The 20,253-nt window shown below is 46.8% G+C and overlaps 1 protein-coding gene across 2 annotated transcripts in view; it reads left to right on the top strand.

The window, feature by feature from the left end:
• The first annotated feature begins 1,759 nt into the window (after window positions 1-1,759).
• SLC5A11 (solute carrier family 5 member 11) overlaps window positions 1,760-20,253 on the top strand; it is a 57,322-nt gene continuing 38,828 nt past the window's right edge. Inside the window, exons 1-4 of one of the 2 annotated variants that reach the window (XM_027527332.1) lie at window positions 1,760-1,836; window positions 1,999-2,212; window positions 12,724-12,882; window positions 15,556-15,627. In XM_027527332.1, coding sequence (XP_027383133.1) covers window positions 12,748-12,882; window positions 15,556-15,627 — 207 coding nt within the window. In that variant the 5' untranslated portion in view covers window positions 1,760-1,836; window positions 1,999-2,212; window positions 12,724-12,747. The remainder of the gene's footprint in view (window positions 1,837-1,998; window positions 2,213-12,723; window positions 12,883-15,555; window positions 15,628-20,253) is intronic. The other variant, XM_027527333.1, reaches the window with a different exon arrangement.

The following is a 20,253-nucleotide window of genomic DNA, read 5'->3' as shown; positions in this document are numbered from 1 at the left end:
GACATGATTGAGTGACTAAGCAAGCATACACATGGTCAAATTGTTGTTTTTCAAGTGTGCAGAGAGGTTATCTCAGGGGGTCATAAACTTACTGAGCTTACTGGGCAGTATGTGGTCTCATGCCACCATTTTTGGGGGGCAGTGGGGACATGTCTCATGCTCCTGCTATGTGGTTTTGTTGCTAAGCAAGTCAGCTTGATTTTGTGGTTGAGCAAACCTGCCCTCTTGAGTGATCATTAACTTACAAGGGTCTCTCATATTTTTTCTACTTACACTCCCGTCATGGAATTAACTATTGAATCACCTATTTTGTCCATTTACACTATCCCTATCATTGAGTGTGCAGAGTCTCAGCCACTGAACCACCAGGGAAGCCTCATTTTCTACTCTTTACAGTATCGAACAAGAGCCAAAGAAGCTGGACAATGAGAGAAACTGTAGGAAGCAACGTTCCAGGGACCAGTGGGCCGCAATCAGCCCTCATAGATAAATAACCATAAGGCTAAAATTCTGGACTTGTCATTTTTCCAGAACAATTGAAGGTCTGGCCCCATTTGGCCTGTGTTCCCCCAGTTGGAGCTGAGTCGTGGCTGGGCCGTAGCTCTCCTGCCCACCACGGTGCCGTCTGCTTTCTCACCCATCTGTGTGCTTTGTTTGTAGCACTGTAACCAGGGAACATGCCCCTGATCCCCCAGACATGCCCCTACGAAGTCAGGACTGGATCTTGGCTTGATGGAGCCTGTTCTGCCTTTCTGGTGTTGAGTCTGCAGTCACAGACTGTCCATTCCCCGGCTGTCTGTCCGCCAGCCACCTTTTCTGATTCCAGCTGTTCCTTCTGTCCATCTTTCGCCCTAGGCAGGTCCCCTGCTCATGCTGATGTCGGTCCAATCGCTGAGTGTCTGCGCATCCAGGCCGCCTCTGTCCACTGAGGTTGTTTCTACGCCACCTCCACAGGCCCTGCAGCGCTCTGGAAGAAACGCTCTGGGTTCAAATCCTGGTTCTGCCACTCACAGCTGGTGACCTGGGCAAGCCACTCACCCATCTCTACCTCTGTCTTCTCATCAGTAAAATAGACATAATACTATCAGTCCAGGAGGCTTGTTGGAAAGACCAAGTGAGCAGAGATGTGGAAGCATTCAGAATGGAGCCTGGAGCATGTCGATTCTCACCATGCTTTCTGAACTGCTCTGAGCCAGGGGCTGCCCCCACCCAGGGCCCAGGTCAAGGGAAGGAGGCCGGAGGTGGCCTCTGTGGTGGTGGTGGTGGGGAGGCGGCCAGCACCCTGCTCTAGCCAGTGGCTGTCCTGCGGCCATGTGGAATGGCCAGATCTTCAGATTGTTCTGGTAAACTGGGAAATCCAGAGTCATTCAATCCCTTGTTTTGCAAACGCTAGTAACTATCCTTTTTCTTTAAAAAAAAAAATTTTTTTTGAATGCTCTGAGCATCCAGTGCAAGCCTTCCGCGGTCCCCTACTGCCTGTCCTGGTCTTGCGGGCCCCCGGCCACGGGCTCAGTCACTCCTGACAACTCCTCTGGGCTCCAGGCGCCTGCCTTTGTCCTGCCTCGGTCTGGAAAGCGCAGGGCAAAGGAATCGAACAAAGGTGGTCACTGTTACTGGTGCTGTCCCAGCGGTGGGGCCGCCGCGAGTGCCCTCCTGGGACTGTCCCTCTGTCCCCTGCGTCCCCTGCCAGCCTCTCCCCTCCCCCGCGTCCAGCTCGTCCCAAGCCCGCCTGTCCCCAGCGCGGAGGCGGGCCAGTGGCAGAGTGGGCGAGCGGGCAGGACGCGCCCCGGGCGGCAGCCGCTGCCCGCCCCCTCGTTGCCATGGGCCCCCCACCAGGTGAGGAGGTGGGGCCATGTGGGCGGGGCTCAGGTCAGCCCATCTTCCCCTCTGGGACCTGCTCAGAGTTCAAGTTCAAGTTCAAGTTCAGGGTTGGGGCTGGCCCGGGGCCTCTCCTACCGCCCTGGGGGAGATCATTGACGCTTCCTCTAACCCCTGCAGTAAGCCCAGGCTGGAATTTGGAGTTTGACCTTCGAGGAGCCTCTCTCAGCAGGCGGGGCCGGAGGGAAGGCCACCGCTGTCTTTTCAAACTCTGGCTGCGAGGGAAAAGGAACCCAGAAGGTTCTCCCACCTCACAGCCATTTCTATCTCCTTCCGCCTCAGACGCCGCCGCCGCCACCGGTACCCAGGGCAGGTTGGCCCTGCACCGAGACAGGTAAGACTCCGTCCGCCACTCCCGCAGCCCCCAAATTGATAACCATTCGGCACACACACAGGGGGCAGCTACTCCGGGGACCGGAGGCAGAGCTGGCAAAGGACCGGGTGGGGGGGCGCAGAGCTCCTCTCCTGGGAGGGGGCTAGTCCTGCCCCCCACACACGGGTTGATGCAGCCCGAGCACGCCGTGCTGGCGTCCCAGATCCTCCACTTACCCGGTTTCAGGCTCCTGGAGTGAACATTTCTCCTCATCTGTCAATTGACAGTGTGAATCAGCGCAGCCCAGCCACAGGTGTAGTGGACTTATGAGGCCCCAGGAGATAAGCAGGTGCAAAAATACCTACATAAACAGCGAAACACTGCTGGGGGGTGAGGGGGTGAGGGGGTAGAGGGGGCACTGCCTGTGACTTCCATGCGACTGCTGTTAACTGCAAGCAAATAGGAGTCACTGATACATGGCAGGCACGTGCAGAGAGCTTTGCGTGGTGGACCGGAATGGCTGGCCCAGCCACCCTAACTCACAGCAGAGACCGATTTGGAAAGAAACGCGCCCAAGGCTGCACAGATAGTGAGCAGAGACCGATTTGGAAAGAAACGCGCCCAAGGCTGCACAGATAGTGAGCTGGAGAAGCTGAGACTCAGCTCGGACAGCGGCGAGCTTATCCACCAAGTCTGGTTTTCAAAAGGTGTCTTCATGATGATTCTGGGGAGCAGGTGGGAGAGATGCTGTCCTTCACTGGACATCTTGAGGATATGACTTTGGGTGGTGGTCGGTGGGGGAGGGGGTCACAGTTGTGTGTGTGTGTGTGTGTGTGTGTATCCTAATTCCCTGACCAGGGATTGAATCTGCGCCCCTTGTATTGGAAGTGTGCAGTCAACCACTGAACCCCCAGGACAGTCCCAAGCTGGGTCACAATTGCGAGTATATAGCAAAGGCTCAGAAAATCCCCCATTTGTTTGTTATACAAGTCTACTCAGTGCATGGGGACTTCACAGGTGGTGCTAGTGGTAAAGAACCCACCTGCCGATGCAGGAGACATAAGAGACCCAGGTTCTATCCCTGGGTCGGGAAGATTCCCCTGGAGGAGGGCATGGCAACCCACTCCAGTATTCTTGCCTGGAGAAACCCATGGACAGAGGAGCCTGGTGGGCTCTAGTCTACAGGGTTGCAAACAGTCAAGTATGACTGAAGCGACTTAGCTCGCACACATTGAGTGCCTGCTCAGAGGACACAATGTGAACGAGATGGACAGAGCCCCTGCCTTTGTGGAGCTTACACTGCAGTGGGAATGAGTGGGAATGAGAGAATCGTACAAATCAAATGTCCTGCTTGATTCAACAGTGATGGGAAGTCGTGTTTGTTATGATGGCAAATCATCCAACTTAGACTAAAGCCAAGAGAAGACTCCTCTGGGGCTGAGACAGTAGGGTGCCATCCGAAGGATGAGTAGGAGTTCACCAAGCCAAGAGGGAAGAGCATGGCAGGTGGGGGGAACAGAATGGCAAAGACCCTGAGGCAGAAGTAGCACCCATGGGCTAGAAAGAAGACCAGGGTGAGATGGGGCTGGCAGAGCAAGTCAGCAGGCGCTGAGATGCTTTGAGCAGGAAAAGGAACCCATCTGATTTATGTTCAAAGATCTCTCTGGCTTCCATGTGAAGGGAGTGGATTCCAAGGAAGCAAGAGTGGCACTGGGGAGGCAAGATTCTTCCTCTGCTCTAGACACCAGTGATGGTGGCTTGAATGAAAGCCAGAGAAGTAAAGTGAGAGGAAATAGATGGAGTCCGGCTCTGCTTTGGACATACAACAGAATGGAGTCAGAGGTCAGTTCTGGGAGACTGAGATTCTGGGAGTTGAACAAGAGACACTATAATGTCTTTTTTGGTATGTTTGCCAGGCCTAGCATCTTTGGTGCTTAGACACAGTACCTGGATGTGCTCATAGGCCACTGGATGAGTGAATGAATGCAAGAATGAATGAATGTAAAATTGAATGGATGCAAGATTTGAGGATGACTCTCGGACTTCTGACCTGAGCAGCAGAGTGGATGAAGTTGCCGTTTAGGGAGATGGAATGGACTGGAAGCCCTTGAAGATCACCGTCTCTATGTTGGATGAATTACCTTTGAGATGACGACTGAGACTCCATGAGAGATTCCATGCCAGCACTTGGGTGGACAGGTCTGGGCTCAGAAGGTGCCCTTTTGACATCTGTTCTCTCTAGGAGCTATGAGACAAGGTCATCACTGAAGTGGGGAAGGGGCTGGAGAAGAAGCCTCACACGAGGGTCCCTTGTACTCACACCTGTTAACCCCACAGGGACTCTTTGTGGAAAGCTGTCAGGCCCTACCGTGCCCATGGTTTTCTAGCTAATGACCGGGGAGGTGGCTCTTTCTAACAGGCAAGGGACAGTCCCAGTCTCTGCTTCAGCCCAGAGATCCCCAGAATCTGTCCTCTGGTCTCTTTCTAGAGATCTGTTCCTAACAAACCGTGTGGCATTAGCTGTCTGGGCAGGCAGAAGTGGTCCTCCTTCCGTCCTCTGTTCTGCTGTTTGAGGCTCTGATGGCCTCGCTCAGCCTTTACAGTACTGACCCCCTCCCTCTTATGGGGCTGTCTCTGCCATCAGCATCTTGAATTTGAGCCAAAGGCCAGGCTTATGGCTGAAGAGGGGGCAGTTACCTTCACAGGGGAATGGAAGAAAAGGGTGTGAGGGGTTGCCGGCCCTGGGAGGTACAGCCTGTGTGGGCCCGTGTGGTCACCTCTGCAGTTTTCCCTGCTAAGGGCCCACGTGCTGAGCGGTAGTTGAGAACTTGCAGATCAAGCCCCGGTTGGAAGTCCCAGTTCAGTCATTTACCAGTGGCGTGGCCTTGGGGCCCCAGCCTGGGCTTTCTGTGGGGTTAACCAGAAACTCGACCTCTTAGGGACGCTATGTGCTTAAAATGAGATTCATACACGTAGAGGCCAGGATCTGCATGACCACAGAGTCCATGCTCTCTCTTTTTTTTTCTTTCTTTTAATGGTTTTACAAGAAGAATGTGTTGGGACTTCCCTGGTTGTCCGGAGGTTAAGACTCTGTGCTTCCACTGCAGGGGACTTGGGTTCGATCCCTGGTCGGGGAACTAAGATCCTGCATTGCTGCTCAGAGTGACCAAAAAGTAAAAAATAAATAAATAAATGCTTAATGAAAAAAAAAAAAAAAAGAGAGAAGGACGAGGTCAGATCTAGTAGGTCTGATCACATTCTATAATGAACTTGATTAATGCTTTTAGCAAAACTGTGACATAGGCCTGATTAATATCCCGATTTTATAGATGAGAAAACTGAGCCTCAGAGAAGTTATTTGCTCAAGATCACAGAGCTAGTGAGAGGTAGAGCTGGGATTTGAACTGGGCAGTGCAGTTCTAACGTCTTTACAGGTGATCGAAGTGCATTTATTTCCCAGAGAGTTTTTAAAAACTCCAATAATTGAAATTTGTAGTTAGACAGTCATTGTCATCTTTACCCAGTGCAGAATTCTTCCCTGGTTTCTGTCTCCATCTCTCTCATTCTCTGTCCCTGTAATGGGTTTGTTATTCTTCAGCAAATAGGCCTGCATCCTGGCAAAATAGTTGGTACTATTTTTCCCATCAGCATGTATCCATATTTAACATACATGTATGGTTTTATGCTGTAAATCTTGTTCCGTTTGTCTCTTTTTCTTTCATTATGAAATGTTTCAGATGCACACACATCGTAAAGAATAATGTGGGGGGAAATATAATGTAGCCCCACCCGTAGATGCATGTAGAGGAGCCAGCCTAAGAAACCTAAATGCAGTGAAGACAGTCAGAGCCCCCACCCTGTTCTGGGCATGCTTGCCCATCTTTGCCTAGCACTGGGGCTCGGAAAATTTCCACATCTGCTTTGGCAAGTTATGTAAGCGGCCAGAAGGAAAGGGTTGAGCAGCCATCTCTGCTTGCTGAATTTCCTCTGTTTTGGGGCCAGTTGGCAGCAGTAAGGGCAGGGTGTTCTTGCAAACAGGGCCGTTGTTAGAGTGCCTGCTTTGCATAGACTCCTGTTAACCCTGGCCTCCCACGGGGTGGTTCCGTCCTTGGAAGTGAAGCCCTCTGGGGCAGTGCAGAGGGTAGCTCTGGGCATGCAAGGGGCTGCAAGGGGCTGGGTGAGCTCTCATGAGGTCGGGGACTGGGTGAGATCTCGCGAGGATAGGGGCCAGTTTCACTGTCATCACCAATTTGTCCCCCGGGGCCTAGCACAGAGCCTGGCACACAGCTGGGGCCTAATAAATGTTTGTGGCAAAGATACAAGTAGATGGAGGGAAGGAGTGAAGGAGGGGAGGATAGAAAGAAGGAGAGAAGGGCAGAGAGGAAAAAAGAGAGAAGTCAGTATAGGGTAACAATGAGCTTCAATTCAGGACCTGAGTTTGAATCCCACCTCTGCACTTCCTATGACCCAGAGGCCAGTGGCACAGCTGTGACCTGAACCCAGCTCACTCTTACTTCACTGTGGCTCCATTTCCCACCTGTAAAATGAAAGTATAACCTGGGTGGCTCAGTGATAAAGAATCTGCTTGCCAATGCAAGGGACTTGGGTTCAATCCCTGGGTTGGGAAGATCCCCTGGAGAAGGAAATGGCAACTCACTCCAGGATTCTTGTCTGGGAAATCCCATGGACAGAGGAGCCTGGTGGGCTACAGTCCAGGGGGTCACAAAGAGTCAAACACAACTCAGACTGAACAGCAACAAGTGTGTTTGCCTCACTGAGCTGACCAGGATGAGTAAGAGAATCAATGCAAACTGAGTTCCAGGCCCGCAACTTCAATAAATAGCTTTAGAGATGATCCCTGTTATGGTGATAGCGTGGCTTTGCTGTACGAGGGCATGTGGAGGGCTCCCCTGGGACATGTGGCCAAGGCTCCAGCACTTGGGTTCCGCAGCCTCTCTGGTCCATGTTGCTAGCTCCTATTCCCATCCTGAAGAAAGCCGTACATCCTGGCCACCGGCAGGGCCCCACCTCCCTGGGACTCGAGAAGAGCCTGGAGTCAGTGCCAGCCTCCCAGAGCCGGTGATGAATGGCTTGTTTATCTGCTCCTGCCCCTCTCGGTGCCTGGCAGGCAGAGGCCTGGAAGAGGCAGCTGGGAGCGGGGCTGTGGACGGGGGAGGGCTGGCTCACCAGTCTGTCTAATGCCCCTGCTTCCTTCCTCCCCTTCCTCCCTTTCAGACCTGCAGAGTTTTAGGACAAGCCGCCCCACTCCCCAGTTCAATATAAATCTCCACCTTAAGCTGCTTCCCTCTTCCTCAAGTCCCCAGTGCTGGAAGCAGCAGGGTACTTGAAAGCAGTTGAAGCGTTTGAAAATGCAGTCTCTGAACCCTCCTATGCTGTTGGTGGGAATATAAATTGGTGTAACCACTATGGAGAACAGTATGGAGGTTCCTCAAAAAGCTAGAGTTAACATATGATCCAGCAATCCCACTCCTGGGCACGTATTCAGAGAAAACTCGAATTCAAAAGGATACATGCGATATTCATAGCAGCTCTGTTTACAGCAGCCAAGACGCAGAAGTGTCTATCAACAGAGTGGATAAAGAAGATGTGGCACATATATACAGTGGAATACTACTCAGCCATAAGAAAGAATGAAATAATTCCATTTGCAGCAACATGGGGGGGACCTAGAAATGATCATACCAAGTGAAGTAAATCCAGCACGTACAGGTGGAATCTAAAAAAAATGAACAAACTAATCTACATATGAAACAGACACAGATGTAGAAAACAAACTTATGATTACCAAAGGGAAAAGAGGAGAGATGAATTAAGAGTTTAAGATTAACAGATATAGAAACTAACACAATGCTGTAAATCAGCTATATTTTAATAATGATAATTTTTTTAAAAGGATGGTCAGGGAATCCCCTGGTAGTCCAGTGGTTAGGACTCCATGCTTTCACTGCTGAGGATGAGGGTTCAAACTAAAATCCCACAAACCACATAGTCAAAAAAAATTTTGAAAAATAAAACACATAAAAAAAATAAAAATAAAACACAGTTCTGCAATCAGATCTGGAATTGAGCCCCGCCTCGGGCACTCAGTCATGCGACACCACTTCCTTGTCTGTGGAGTGGCGGTAAGAACACTGCTTAACCAAGAAGGGCTTCACCGTCGAGTCAGACCTTAAGGACCATCTAGTCCCCTTGTTTTCTAGCCTCCAAATCTGCCTCCTGGTTAGAGCCTCCTTTATGAATCTCTGCTTCCACCCTTGGGAGCTCTCCAGTACAGTCTTCCCTTCCCACTTTCTCCTTGCGAGTTTTCTGGTTCAGTTAGGTTATTACCATCCCATTGGACTGATGACAATGATCATAAAACCTAAGCGTGACTGAAGCAGGGAGGGCTGAGGGATGACCTGGGATGGAATTTGGGCTTCTGCTACATACTCCTGCCTTCAGGCTGGGTCAGTGAGTTGGGTTTGCCTGATACTGGCTGGTCCATCTTCCTTCCTTCCCTCCTTCTCTTGTCCGTCCATCTTTGGATCAGTGTTATGGATCAGTGATTGTTTGGATCTTCTCACAGGTCTGAGAAGCTGTGAGCATCCTCTCAACAGAAGAGCAAGGCCCAGGCCCAGGGAGAGAAGTTCAGTACTGCACTTGCTGTGGGAAGGGATGTTAAAGGCTACTGAGCGCCCCCCTGAGGCATCTTCTCTAAATGAACGTCTCTAGTCTCCTGGGTTCTAAGGCAGTGCTTTTCAACACAGGGGACATTTGTGGCTGCCGCAGCTGTGCAAAAGTGCTGCTGGCCTCGAGTGGGTGGCTCCCAGGGATGCTGCTAAACGTCTACAATGCACCAGGCAGCCCGCTCATAACAAGGAATTCAGTTCAGTTCAGTTCAGTCGCTCAGTCGTGTCCGACTCTTTGCGACCCCATGAATTGCAGCACGCCAGGCCTCCCTGTCCATCACCAACTCCCGGAGTCCACTCAAACTCACGTCCATCGAGTCAGTGATGCCATCCAGCCATCTCATCCTCTGTCATCCCCTTCTCCTTCTGCCCCCAATCCCTCCCAGGATCAGAGTCTTTTCCAATGAGTCAACTTTTCACATGAGGTGGCCAAAGTACTGGAGTTTCAGCTTTAGCATCATTCCTTCCAAAGAAATCCCAGGGCTGATCTCCTTTAAAATGTACTGGTTGGATCTCCTTGCAGTCCAAGGGACTCTCAAGAGTCTTCTCCAACACCACACTTCAAAAGCATCAATTCTTCGGCACTCAGCTTTCTTCACAGGCCAACTCTCACATCCATACATGACCACTGGAAAAACCATAGCCTTGACTAGAGGGACCTTTGTTGGCAAAGTAAGGTCTCTGCTTTTGAATATGCTATCTAGGTTGGTCATAGCTTTCCTTCCAAGGAGTAAGCGTCTTTTAATTTCTTGGCTGCAGTCACCATCTGCAGTGATTTTGGAGCCCAGAAAAATAAAGTCTGACACTGTTGCCACTGTTTCCCCATCTATTTCCCATGAAGTGATGGGACCAGATGCCATGATCTTCGTTTTCTGAATGTTGAGCTTTAAGCCAACTTTTTCACTCTCCTCTTTCACTTTCATCAAGAGGCTCTTTAGTTCCTCTTCACTTTCTGCCATAAGGGTGGTGTCATCTGCATATCTAAGGTTATTGATATTTCTCCTGGCAATCTTGATTCCAGCTTGTGCTTCTTCCAGCCCAGTGTTTCTCATGATGTACTCTGCACATAAGTTAAATAAACAGGGTGACAATATACAGCCTTGATGAACTCCTTTTCCTATTTGGAACCAGTCTGTTGTTCCATGTCCAGTTCTAACTGTTGCTGACCTGCATACGAGATCCAAAATGCCGATAGTGTTGCAGATGAAAAGCCTTGCTTTAAGAACCAGGAATGTGTCACCCAGGTGACCAGGCTACTCCACCTTTGGGCAGCTCTGGTAAGAAGCAGGAAATGGCTCCCCAGTTCTTCCCCTCTCTCAGTTAATCTCCAGGTTCTATCAGTTCTGGGGCTTCCCTGGTGGCTCAGTTGGTAAAGAATCTGCCTGCAATGCAGGAGACCCTGGTTCGATTCCTGGGTCTGGAAGATCCCCTGAAGAAGGGATAGGCTACCCACTCCAGTATTCTTGGGCTTCCCTGGTGGCTCAGATGGTAAAGAATATGCCCACAATGCAGGAGACTTGGATCCCTGGGTTGGGAAGATCCCCTGGAGGAGGGCATGGCGACCCACTGCAGTATTCATGCCTGGAGAATCCCATAGACAGAGGAGCCTGGTGGGCTACAGTCTGTAGGGTCGCAGAGACTCAGACATGACTGAGCGACTAAACACAGCACAGCGCACAGAACCTATCTGCAGTTTGCACAAAACAAGTGTTCTGGGTTTTCCTTTACATTAAAATCATAGACAACTATATTCTATATCTTATAATAACCTATAATGGAAAAGAATCTGAAAATATTGATCACTTTGCTATATACCTGAAACTAACATTGTAAATGAACTGTACTCAATTTTTTTAAAAAATGGTTTAAAAAATGTACCGGCTTTTTATTTTATTGGGGCTGTCTCTGATATTTCTCAGAGGGCTCTATAAAAACATGGTATATCATGGGAGTTGTTTGGATTTCTTTATAACATTTAAAATCACAAAGCATTTTCTTTTTCAGATTTAAACATTCTGGTTTTCCTCTGTAGAGTCACACTTTATTCTGTGCTTCTGGAATCAAATGGATTCCAGTTTTCTTATTTCTCTTAAATTCAAAGCTTACTCAGTATAATAGGTAAAAGGATCTGACTCCCCCTTTGCATCAGATGGAGCAGTTATATGTTGAATTATCCATCATTTTAACCATAAATTGCTGTTCTTTTATTTCTCTTTTATAATAGAGCTTTATATTGATGTTTTAAATGTGTGTAGGTAGGTAACATTATCTGTGAGTTTCATTTCAGTATTCAGTAAAAAGAATATTATAAAATATTTGTTATAGAAACAGGGGATAATATCTGAAGATGATGATATCTTCTTTCTGTAGAAAGAAAACTACTGACCTTAGAGAATCCTTTGAATGACATCAAAGAGCTGGTTTAATGCCTTCATAGATAATGAGCCTCACTGCCCACTTCCCTGCTCCCAGTCTTAATCCTCAGGAAAGAATCTGATGGTTCCTTAAGCATGACATGCTTATTCACATCTTAATGTCTGTGGATACTGTTGCCTTAGCCTGGAATGTACCCGCATCCCTGCTCATGGCGTGTAGGACCACCTACACATTCTTCAAAACCCAGCTCATATACTATTCATCTCTTTTCCTCCATGTAAAACTAGGTGGTCTTTGCCTCACGGCCTACTGTAGAAAATTAGTAATAGTGATAATAGCAGCTATAATTTACTGAGCACAGCTGTGTGTGGCATTGTTCTCCATACTTCACAGGTACTAGATCATGACGATCTGTGAAATGTAACCTCTTATTGTCCCGTTTTCAGATGGCAATGCAATGAATTAGAGAAGTTAGGGAATTTGTCCAAGCTCTCGGGGTCAGTAAGGGGTGCAGCCAACTGGATGACTCTTAGGCTTGAATCCTTAATATGTCTGTCATTATACACACCCACTTGTATGAAACATCATATTGTGTTATTATCTATGAGGTGAGTTACCCCATTATTGGGCTGCCCACTTTGCAAGGTTATAAACACTTAGGATGATGCCTGTCATGTAGCAGGTGCTATATACATGTTTATTAAAGAAACACATTTCAACTTCCCTGATGGTCCAGTGGCTAAGAATCCACCTTCCAATGCATGGGCACAGGTTCCATTCCTGGTCCTGGAAGATTCCACATGCCACGGGACAACTAAGCCTGTGGGCCACAACTACCAAACCTGTGCTCTAGAGCCTGCGAGCCACAAATACTGAAGCCTGTGCACTCTAGAGCTGGTGCTCTGCAACCAGAGAAGCGACCACAATGAAAAAACCATGCACTGCAAGGAGAGAAAGCTCACTCGCAACAACGAAGACCCAGTGCAGCCAAAATAAAAAATAAATACAAATTTAAAAATAAATAAACATACACATTTTATGGGCATATCCAGCAGTGAAACAAGATTGTATTGACTGGCTGAGCCTTAGGCAAAATTGCTGGCTTGACTTTCACCTGGCTGCGAGGTACCAGGGAAACAGGCTGACTCGGGTGTCCTGTTTTTCTCTCACTCCTGGATACGTGGAAGAGGGTGGTGAGACATCTATATTACTTAAGCTGTTTGTTTTTCTTTGTGTTTTGCCAAGTGAGCGGTGGGGTTGGTGAACATTAACTGTAGATTGGATGTGACTTCCTTGTAAATATTTGGTGAATGACAGAACGGATGGATTTGCCTTCCTGAGGTCTGTCTCCATCACACATCCTTCCACATGTGTCTCCCTGCTTGGGTGCCCAAGGAGACAGTTACAGAGAGGGTGAGAAGAGTGGCACCGGGTCCTGGCATGTGACACACATTTGCACTTCCACAGCGTTGCAAGAGTTCGTTCAGGACCATGGAGAGCAGCGCCAGCAGCCCTCCTCTCACACAGTCAGATCCCCTGGAGGCGTTTCCCCGGAGGACGCTGGAAGCAGGAGACATCGCAGTGCTGGTTCTATATTTCCTCTTTGTCCTGGCTGTTGGACTATGGGTAAGTCAAGTCAGAGGGAGAGACTGGCTCAAGGTTTTACAGTAAGTAGAACTTGATTCTTTTTTATCTTTGGCCGCACTGCATGGCTTGTGGGTTCTTAGGTCCCCAACCAGGGATCACATCCATGCCCCATGCAGTGAAAGTGTGGAGTCCTAACTGCTGGACCACCGGGGAAGTCCTAAGAGTCAAGGTTCTCAAGTCAGACAGGATTGGGATCAGGATTAGGGGGTACAGGCAGAGTTAGAATAAGGGTTAAAGTTGCTGGGAATCTGTAATTTCACAAGAGAATCAGAAGACTCTGATGTAGTGCTGGTTTGGGGAGCCCTGGATTTAGATGATCCCTTTTAGCACAAGGAGTTCTTTACTCTTGGAAAATACTTCCTGTGTCAGGATTCAGCAGGAATGAGCCAAAGTATCTGTTTGCTATAGTAAGATCTTTTGCAGGGATGAAAAGATATCATTTCATGTCATCTCTCATCCAGTAAGACTCCTCTTACCAATATCTGCATCCAGAGCTGGAAGAAGTTACAACTTATCCAAGATCACTTAGTGGTTTAAATGTCTCTGTTAAAGTACCTTTAGGGCCAAGAAGCTCACTCCCAAAGAGCTCTGAAATCAGGCTGACCTGGGTTTGAGTTCTCAGTCTTCCTCTCTGTAGAAATACGGCACTAGATAAGGGACTACTTCTGAGCCTTGGTTTGTTCATGTATTAGATTGGCTTGATGATATCAACCTCATAGAAACTGAAAGTGAAAGTTGCTCAGTCCAGCTGTTTGTGACCCCATGGACTGTAGACTGCTAGGCTCCTCTGTCCATGGAATTCTTCAGGCAAGAATACTGGAGTAGGTTGCCATTCCCTCCTCCAAGGGATCTTCCCAACCCAGGGATGGAACCTGGGTCTCCTGCATTGCAGGCAGATTCTTTACCATCTGAGACACCAGAGAAGCTCTCACAGGAGTTGGTGAGGATTAAAATGAGATGATGCTTCAAAATGCTTACTGCAGAGCCTGACACATAGTGAGTGACTGAATGAAAGTCACTCAGTCGTGTCCAACTCTTTGCAATCCCATGGACTGTAGCCTCCAGGCTCCTTTGTCCATGGAATTCTCCAGGCAAGAACACTGGAGTGGGTTGCTACTTCTTCAGAGGATCTTCCCGACGCAGGGGATAGAACCCAGGTCTCCTGCATTGCAGGCAGATTCTTTACCGTCTGAGTCACCAGGGCAGCCCCCTGGTACATAGTACTGATACTCAGTAAATGACATCCATTGTGGGTGGTCACAGACAAACCATGGTCTAAAACTCAGATGTCTAGGGGGACCTAGTAGGTTATTATACATGTGTGAGGCAGGGAGTTGTAGGGGGGGATGACCTGAATAGTTTGTCTCCTCTAAGGGATTCAAATGAAAATCTTAAAAACCAGACATCAAACAGGGACTTCCATGGTGGACCGGTGGTTAAGAATCCGCCTTCAAATGCAGGGAACACAGGTTCGATCGCTGGTAGGGGAACTAATATCCCACCTGCTGTGGGGGGACTATGTACCCATGCACCACAACTACGAGCCCATGTGCCACAACCAGAGAGAAACCTGGGTGCCACAACCAAAACTCCACACGGCCAGAAACAAATCAATAAATAGAAAAAACAAACCATGGGTCAAACAAAACATGTTTGATCTAAAAAGTACAACAAGCTAGTGAAAATAACTAAATAGAAGTAAAAGGACTTCCCTGGCTGGATGTGGGTTCCATCCCTGGTCAGGGAACTAAGATTTCACGTGCCTCATCATCAAAAAAGCAAACAAAAAAACCCCACATAACACAAGCAATATTGAAACAAATTCAATAAAGAATTTTAAAAATGATCCGCATCAAAAAACAATCTTAAGAAAAAAAACCAAAAAGAACAAAAAAGTAGAATCACAGATGTAGAGAAGAAACTAGCGGTTATCAGCGGGGAGAGGGGAGGAGAAATACAGGAGTAGAGCATTAAGAGGTAAAAACTATTATGCATAAAATAAGCTGCAAGAATATATTATACAATACAGAGGATATAGCCAGTATTTTATAACTATAAATGGAGTACAACCTTTAAAAATTGTAAATCACCTATAACTTATATAATATCATACATCACCTATACTTTTTCTTTGAAGGACCTGAGAGGCTTTTTTTTTTTTAATTTAAAATTTTTATTTTGGGGCCTCACCACAGTACATGTAGGATCTTAGTTCCCTAACTAGGGAAGTAGAAGAAAAGAGTCCTAGCCTCTGAAACACCAGGGAAGTCCCTCACTTAAAAAAAAGGAAAAAATTACTTAAAAATTACTTAAAAAAAAGGAAAAAAAAAGGGACTTTCCTGGTGGTCCAGTGGTTAGCACTCCACGCTTTCACTGCCCAGGTTCCATCCCTCATTGGAGAACTTAAATCCCACAAGCTGCATGGTGCAAAAAATAGTGAAGTAAGATATTTCATGCAAATAATGGCCATGGGAAGTATTGCTCAGGGACTCTTACAAAAACAAACAAAACCCCAAACCAAACAAACCCCAAAATATATTTGATGTCTGAATCTGGCTTGCTGGACTCCCGGGTTATAATCTGGGACTAGACCACCTGGGGGTGCCTCTGATTGCTAACACTTCCTTTACCCACTGCTCTTTTCTGTTTCAGTCCACAGTGAAGACCAAAAGAGACACCGTGAAAGGCTACTTTCTAGCTGGAGGCAACATGCTGTGGTGGCCAGTAAGTAGTCTTTGGTTCAATTAAAAGACTCTTCAAGTCCCGATACTCTGTCTAGCCTTTGCTTTCTCAGGACTCTCTGGTTCCATGTTGTCTGGAAGTCACAGTCTAAACTAGAGAAGACTTAGCTCCAACTCGAAATTGTTTGAACAAAAAGAATCCATCAGCTCACCTAAGGGAAAAACCTAGAGTTGGTCTGGTTTCAGGTATGGCAGGGTATAGGGGCACAAGTGATCACTGGGACCTGGTTTCTCCCTCTGTTTATCCCATCTATCTGTCTATCTATCTATCTTTCTATTAATATATATCTTTCTATCTATCTGCCTATCTATCTGGGCTTCCCTGATGGCTCAGAGGATAAAGAATCCACCTGCAATGCAGGAGACACAGAAGATGTGGGTTCAATCCCTGGGTTGGGAAGATCCCCTGGAGGAGGAAATGGCAACCCACTCCAGGATTCTTGCCTGGGAAAATCCCATAGACAGAGGAACCTGGTGGGCTACAGTCCATAGGGTCGGGAAGAGTCAGACACAGGGCTGAGCGATGAAGCACACACATTTATCCATCTATCCATTAGTTGTCTATCACCTATCTATCTCTATCAGTGTCTCTGCTTCTGGAAGGGTGCCATTCCCAAACAGGCTCAACTTCATGTCAACAAGATGATGGCCACTCCTCCAGACTTTCCATCCTCTCTGTCTCCAGCCTAGCATGGGAAGAGCACCTGCCTCCATGGCAGGATCCCTGGAAAATATGTGTCCCAAGCCCATCTCTGTGTTAGTCACTGTGACCAAGGTAGTTTGCTGTGTTAAGTAACTCAAGCCTGGGTCACACACTCAGTGCCTTATCTGGAGGGCATGGAGCCTGCTCTGAGGCATATGTGATGAGAAATAAGAAGGGCTAGACCCTGAAGGACAGCTGGAGACCATTACTGAGACAAGGTGGAAAAAATGTTGAGAACCCAAATAACAAATACAACAGCCCAATTAGTATTCTCTATTCAAGGGGAGCTAAAGGCATTGCTAAATACATTGTTGTTGTTCAGTCGTTCAGTCATGTCCTGCTCTTTGTGAGCCCATAGACTGCAGCACGCCTGGCTTCCCTGTCCTTCACCATCTACCGGAACCCGCTCAAACTCATGTATGTTGAGTCAGTGATGCCATCCAACCATCTCATCCTCTCTCCCCTTCTCCTCCTGCCTTCAATCTTTTCCAGCATCAGGGTCTTTTCTAATGGGCTGGCTCTTCACATCAGGTGGCCAAAGTATTGGAGCTTCAGCTTTAGCATCATTCTTTCTAATGGATATTCAGATTAGTTTCCTTTAGGACTGACTGGTTTGGTCTTTTGCAGTCCAAGGGACTCTCAACAGTTTTCTCCAACACCACAGTCCAAAAGCGTCAATTCTTCAGTACTCAGTCTTCTTTACGGTCCAACTCTCACATCCATACATGACTACTGGAAAAACCATAGCTTTAACTAGATGGACCTTTGTTGGCAAAGTAATGTCTTTCCTTTTTAATGCACTATCTAGGTTTGTCATAACTTTTCTTCCAAGGAGCAAGCATCTTTTAATTTCATGGCTGCAGTCACCATCTGCAGTGATTTTGGAGCCCAAGAAAATAAAATCTGTCACTGTTTCCATTGTTTCTCCATCTATTTGCCATCTCTTTGAAGTGATGGGATTGGATGTCATGATCTTAGTTTTCTGAATGTTGAATTTTAAGCCATGTTTTTCACTCTCCTCTTTCACCTTTGTCGAAAGGCTCTTTAGTTACTCCTTCATTTCTACCATAGAGGTAGAGTCATCTGCTTATCTGAGGTTATTGATGTTTCTCCCGGCAATCTTGATTCCAGCTTGTGTTTCATCCAGCCCAGCATTTCACATGATGGACTCTGCATATAAGTTGAATAAACAGGGTGACAATATAGAGCCTTGAGATACTCCTTTCCCAATTTGGAACCAGTCTGTTGTTCTATGTCCGGTTCTAACTGTTGCTTCTTGACCTGCATACAGGTTTCTCAGGAGGCAGGTAAGGTGGTCTGGTATTCCCATCTCTTGAAGACTTTTCCACAGTTTGTGGAAATACACACATGCACACATATGTGCACACACGTGTACACATATGCACACACATATATGCACACAGGCCTCTGCTTCATGGGTCCTGAGTAAGGAATCAGGAATGATCATTTTATTCATGATCTTCTATTATAAGTGTTAAATCTCCCAAATAAAAAGAGAGAAGACATTTCCCATTTGCAGGGAGTCCAAAAGATGTAAGATACAGAGAGATAACAGGTATCTGAGCCTCTGGTCAATACGATGTCTGAAGACAATGACCACACTGTTCTCAAAAGATACCAAAAATGAGCTCTGCGTTATATATTCAGTGAATTCATTAGAACAGTTCCCTGTCCAGCATGGCACCAAACAGAGGAGACATCATTGAGCTTGTCTTCACCCTCACGGAGCTTGTAATCTAGCGCAGCATTTCCTAAGTGTGAAGAACGGGCGCACCACGATTTTTCAGTTGTGCAGACACAACACTGAGTAACGTCAGATTACATCGTGGAAGCATTCCCTTTCCTATTCTCAGTCAGTCTTCTTGGTTACATAAAAGAAAGTCACAGTTTGCTACTAAGATGGCTTTACCGGTCTTTTAGCACGGACTAATCTGTGTTTAACAAAGAGAATTCAAGCTTCAGGGTAAGTAAATTTGGTAGTCTGGAGAACCTAGATAGAATTTTATAACTTTTTTTTTTCATTTTCATTTTATTTGTATGGTTCTTTTCTATGTAAAGCAAGTGATACTGGTTTTCCATGTAAAGTTGTAAATACATATATCATATTAATATATAATAATTGGTTAAATAATAAAATATATAATCATATATATAAGTTAAAGAAGAAGTCAGTATAAGGTAAAATGTTGAGTAAATACCAGTGCAGGTGTAGTGGACATAGAGATGGCTACAAAAGAAGTACTCAGTGACTGAATTTTTTCTTTACTGAAATTGTTGCAGTATTGCTTCTGTTTTATGTTTTGGGTTTTTGGCCATGAGGCATGTGGGATCTTAGCTTCCCACATCCTGTGCATTGGAAGGTGAAGTCTTAACCACTGGACCACCAGGGAAGTCCCGCAATGATTGAACTTTAAGAAATGCTGGTCAAATGGTCTTTATCATGAGTGATGCTGGGCTCAAAAAAAAAAAAAAAAGATTCAGTTGGAATATAGCAGCTCACCTAAGTATGCTTGCTTTTGCATACTTGTATCCATTTCTTTGCTCATATTCTTGGATGACCCTTCTCCAGGTCAAGAAGGAAAGGGCAGTTGTGGAACTTTCTTTGCTTTCTTTACTCCGGAGAATGATGTCAATGGAAAGGAGGTGTGGTTAAGAGAAAGGGCTTTGGAACAAGTGCATCAGTTAGCTATTGCTCCTAAGAAGCTACCCATAAATGTAGTGGCTCACAACCACTACAGTGTATTATTTCTTTTTAAAATTTATTTTTTAAAAGCTGAAGTATAGCTGACTTACAATGCTATGTTAATTTCTGCTGTACAGCAAAGTGACTCATTATATATATATATATATATATATATATATATATATAGTATATACAGCATATTATATCTTTGTAAAAGATATAATTAATTAATTTTTGGTTATGCTGCATCTTCATTGCTCCACTTGGGCTCTCTCTAGTTGCAATGAGTGGGGGCTACTCTTCACTGCAGTGCACAGGCTTCTCATTGCAGTGGCTTCTCTTGTTTCGGAGCACAGGCTCTAGGCACACAGGCTCCGTAGTTGCAGCTCGTGGGCTCTAGGGTGAGGACTCAGGAGTTGGGGTGCACAGGCTTTAGTTGCTCAGTTCCACAGCATGTGGATTCTTCCCAGACCAGGGATCGAACCCATTTCTCCGGCATTGGCAGGCAGACTCTCACTGTACCACTAGGGAAGTCTCAGTGTATTATTCCAATGATTGCACGGTTCGAGTGGGTGATTCCTCCCCTGCTCTTTAGCACTTTAGCTCTTTGGCTGCATTTAGCTGTTGGCTGGATGGGCTAGACACCAAGACGGCCCCATCCACAGATGTGGCTCTGGTGGGGATGGCTAGAAGGCTGGGGCTTCACTCTCTACATGCCCCTCATCGTTTAGTGACCCAGCCCAAGGTTTTTACAAGGCATTTGACTCGAAAGGGCAAAAATGAAAGCTGCCGGGCTGCTGAGCCTTGACCTGGAAGTCCCACAGTGTCACTTTCACTTTCACTGCGTCATATTGGTCAAAACAAGCCATCAGCCAGTGTGAGTTCTTTATGGGAAGAGTGGAAAAGTCACATTTCAGAGGAACAGGCAGGGTGGTGTCATTGGGAATGGCAGAGTAAAGATCTTTGAAATTTCCTCCAGAGAGCTTTTTTTGTTTGTTTTTAATTATTGAATTATTTATTTACTTTATTCGTTTTGGGTTGCGCTGGGTCTTTGTTGCTGCGTGGGCTTTCCCTGGTTGTGGTGAGCGGGGCTGCTCTTCATTGCAGTGTTCAGGCCTCTCATTGTCGCGGCTTCTCTTGTTGCAGAGCACAGGCTCTAGGGCACGTGGGCTTCAGTAGTTGCCACGCATGGGGTTTGTTGC

Source organism: Bos indicus x Bos taurus, chromosome 25 (assembly GCF_003369695.1).
Source record: "Bos indicus x Bos taurus breed Angus x Brahman F1 hybrid chromosome 25, Bos_hybrid_MaternalHap_v2.0, whole genome shotgun sequence".
NCBI lineage: Eukaryota > Metazoa > Chordata > Mammalia > Artiodactyla > Bovidae > Bos > Bos indicus x Bos taurus.
The sequence above is the reverse complement of the archived record's forward strand: the minus strand, read 5'-3'. Positions and strand labels throughout refer to the sequence as shown.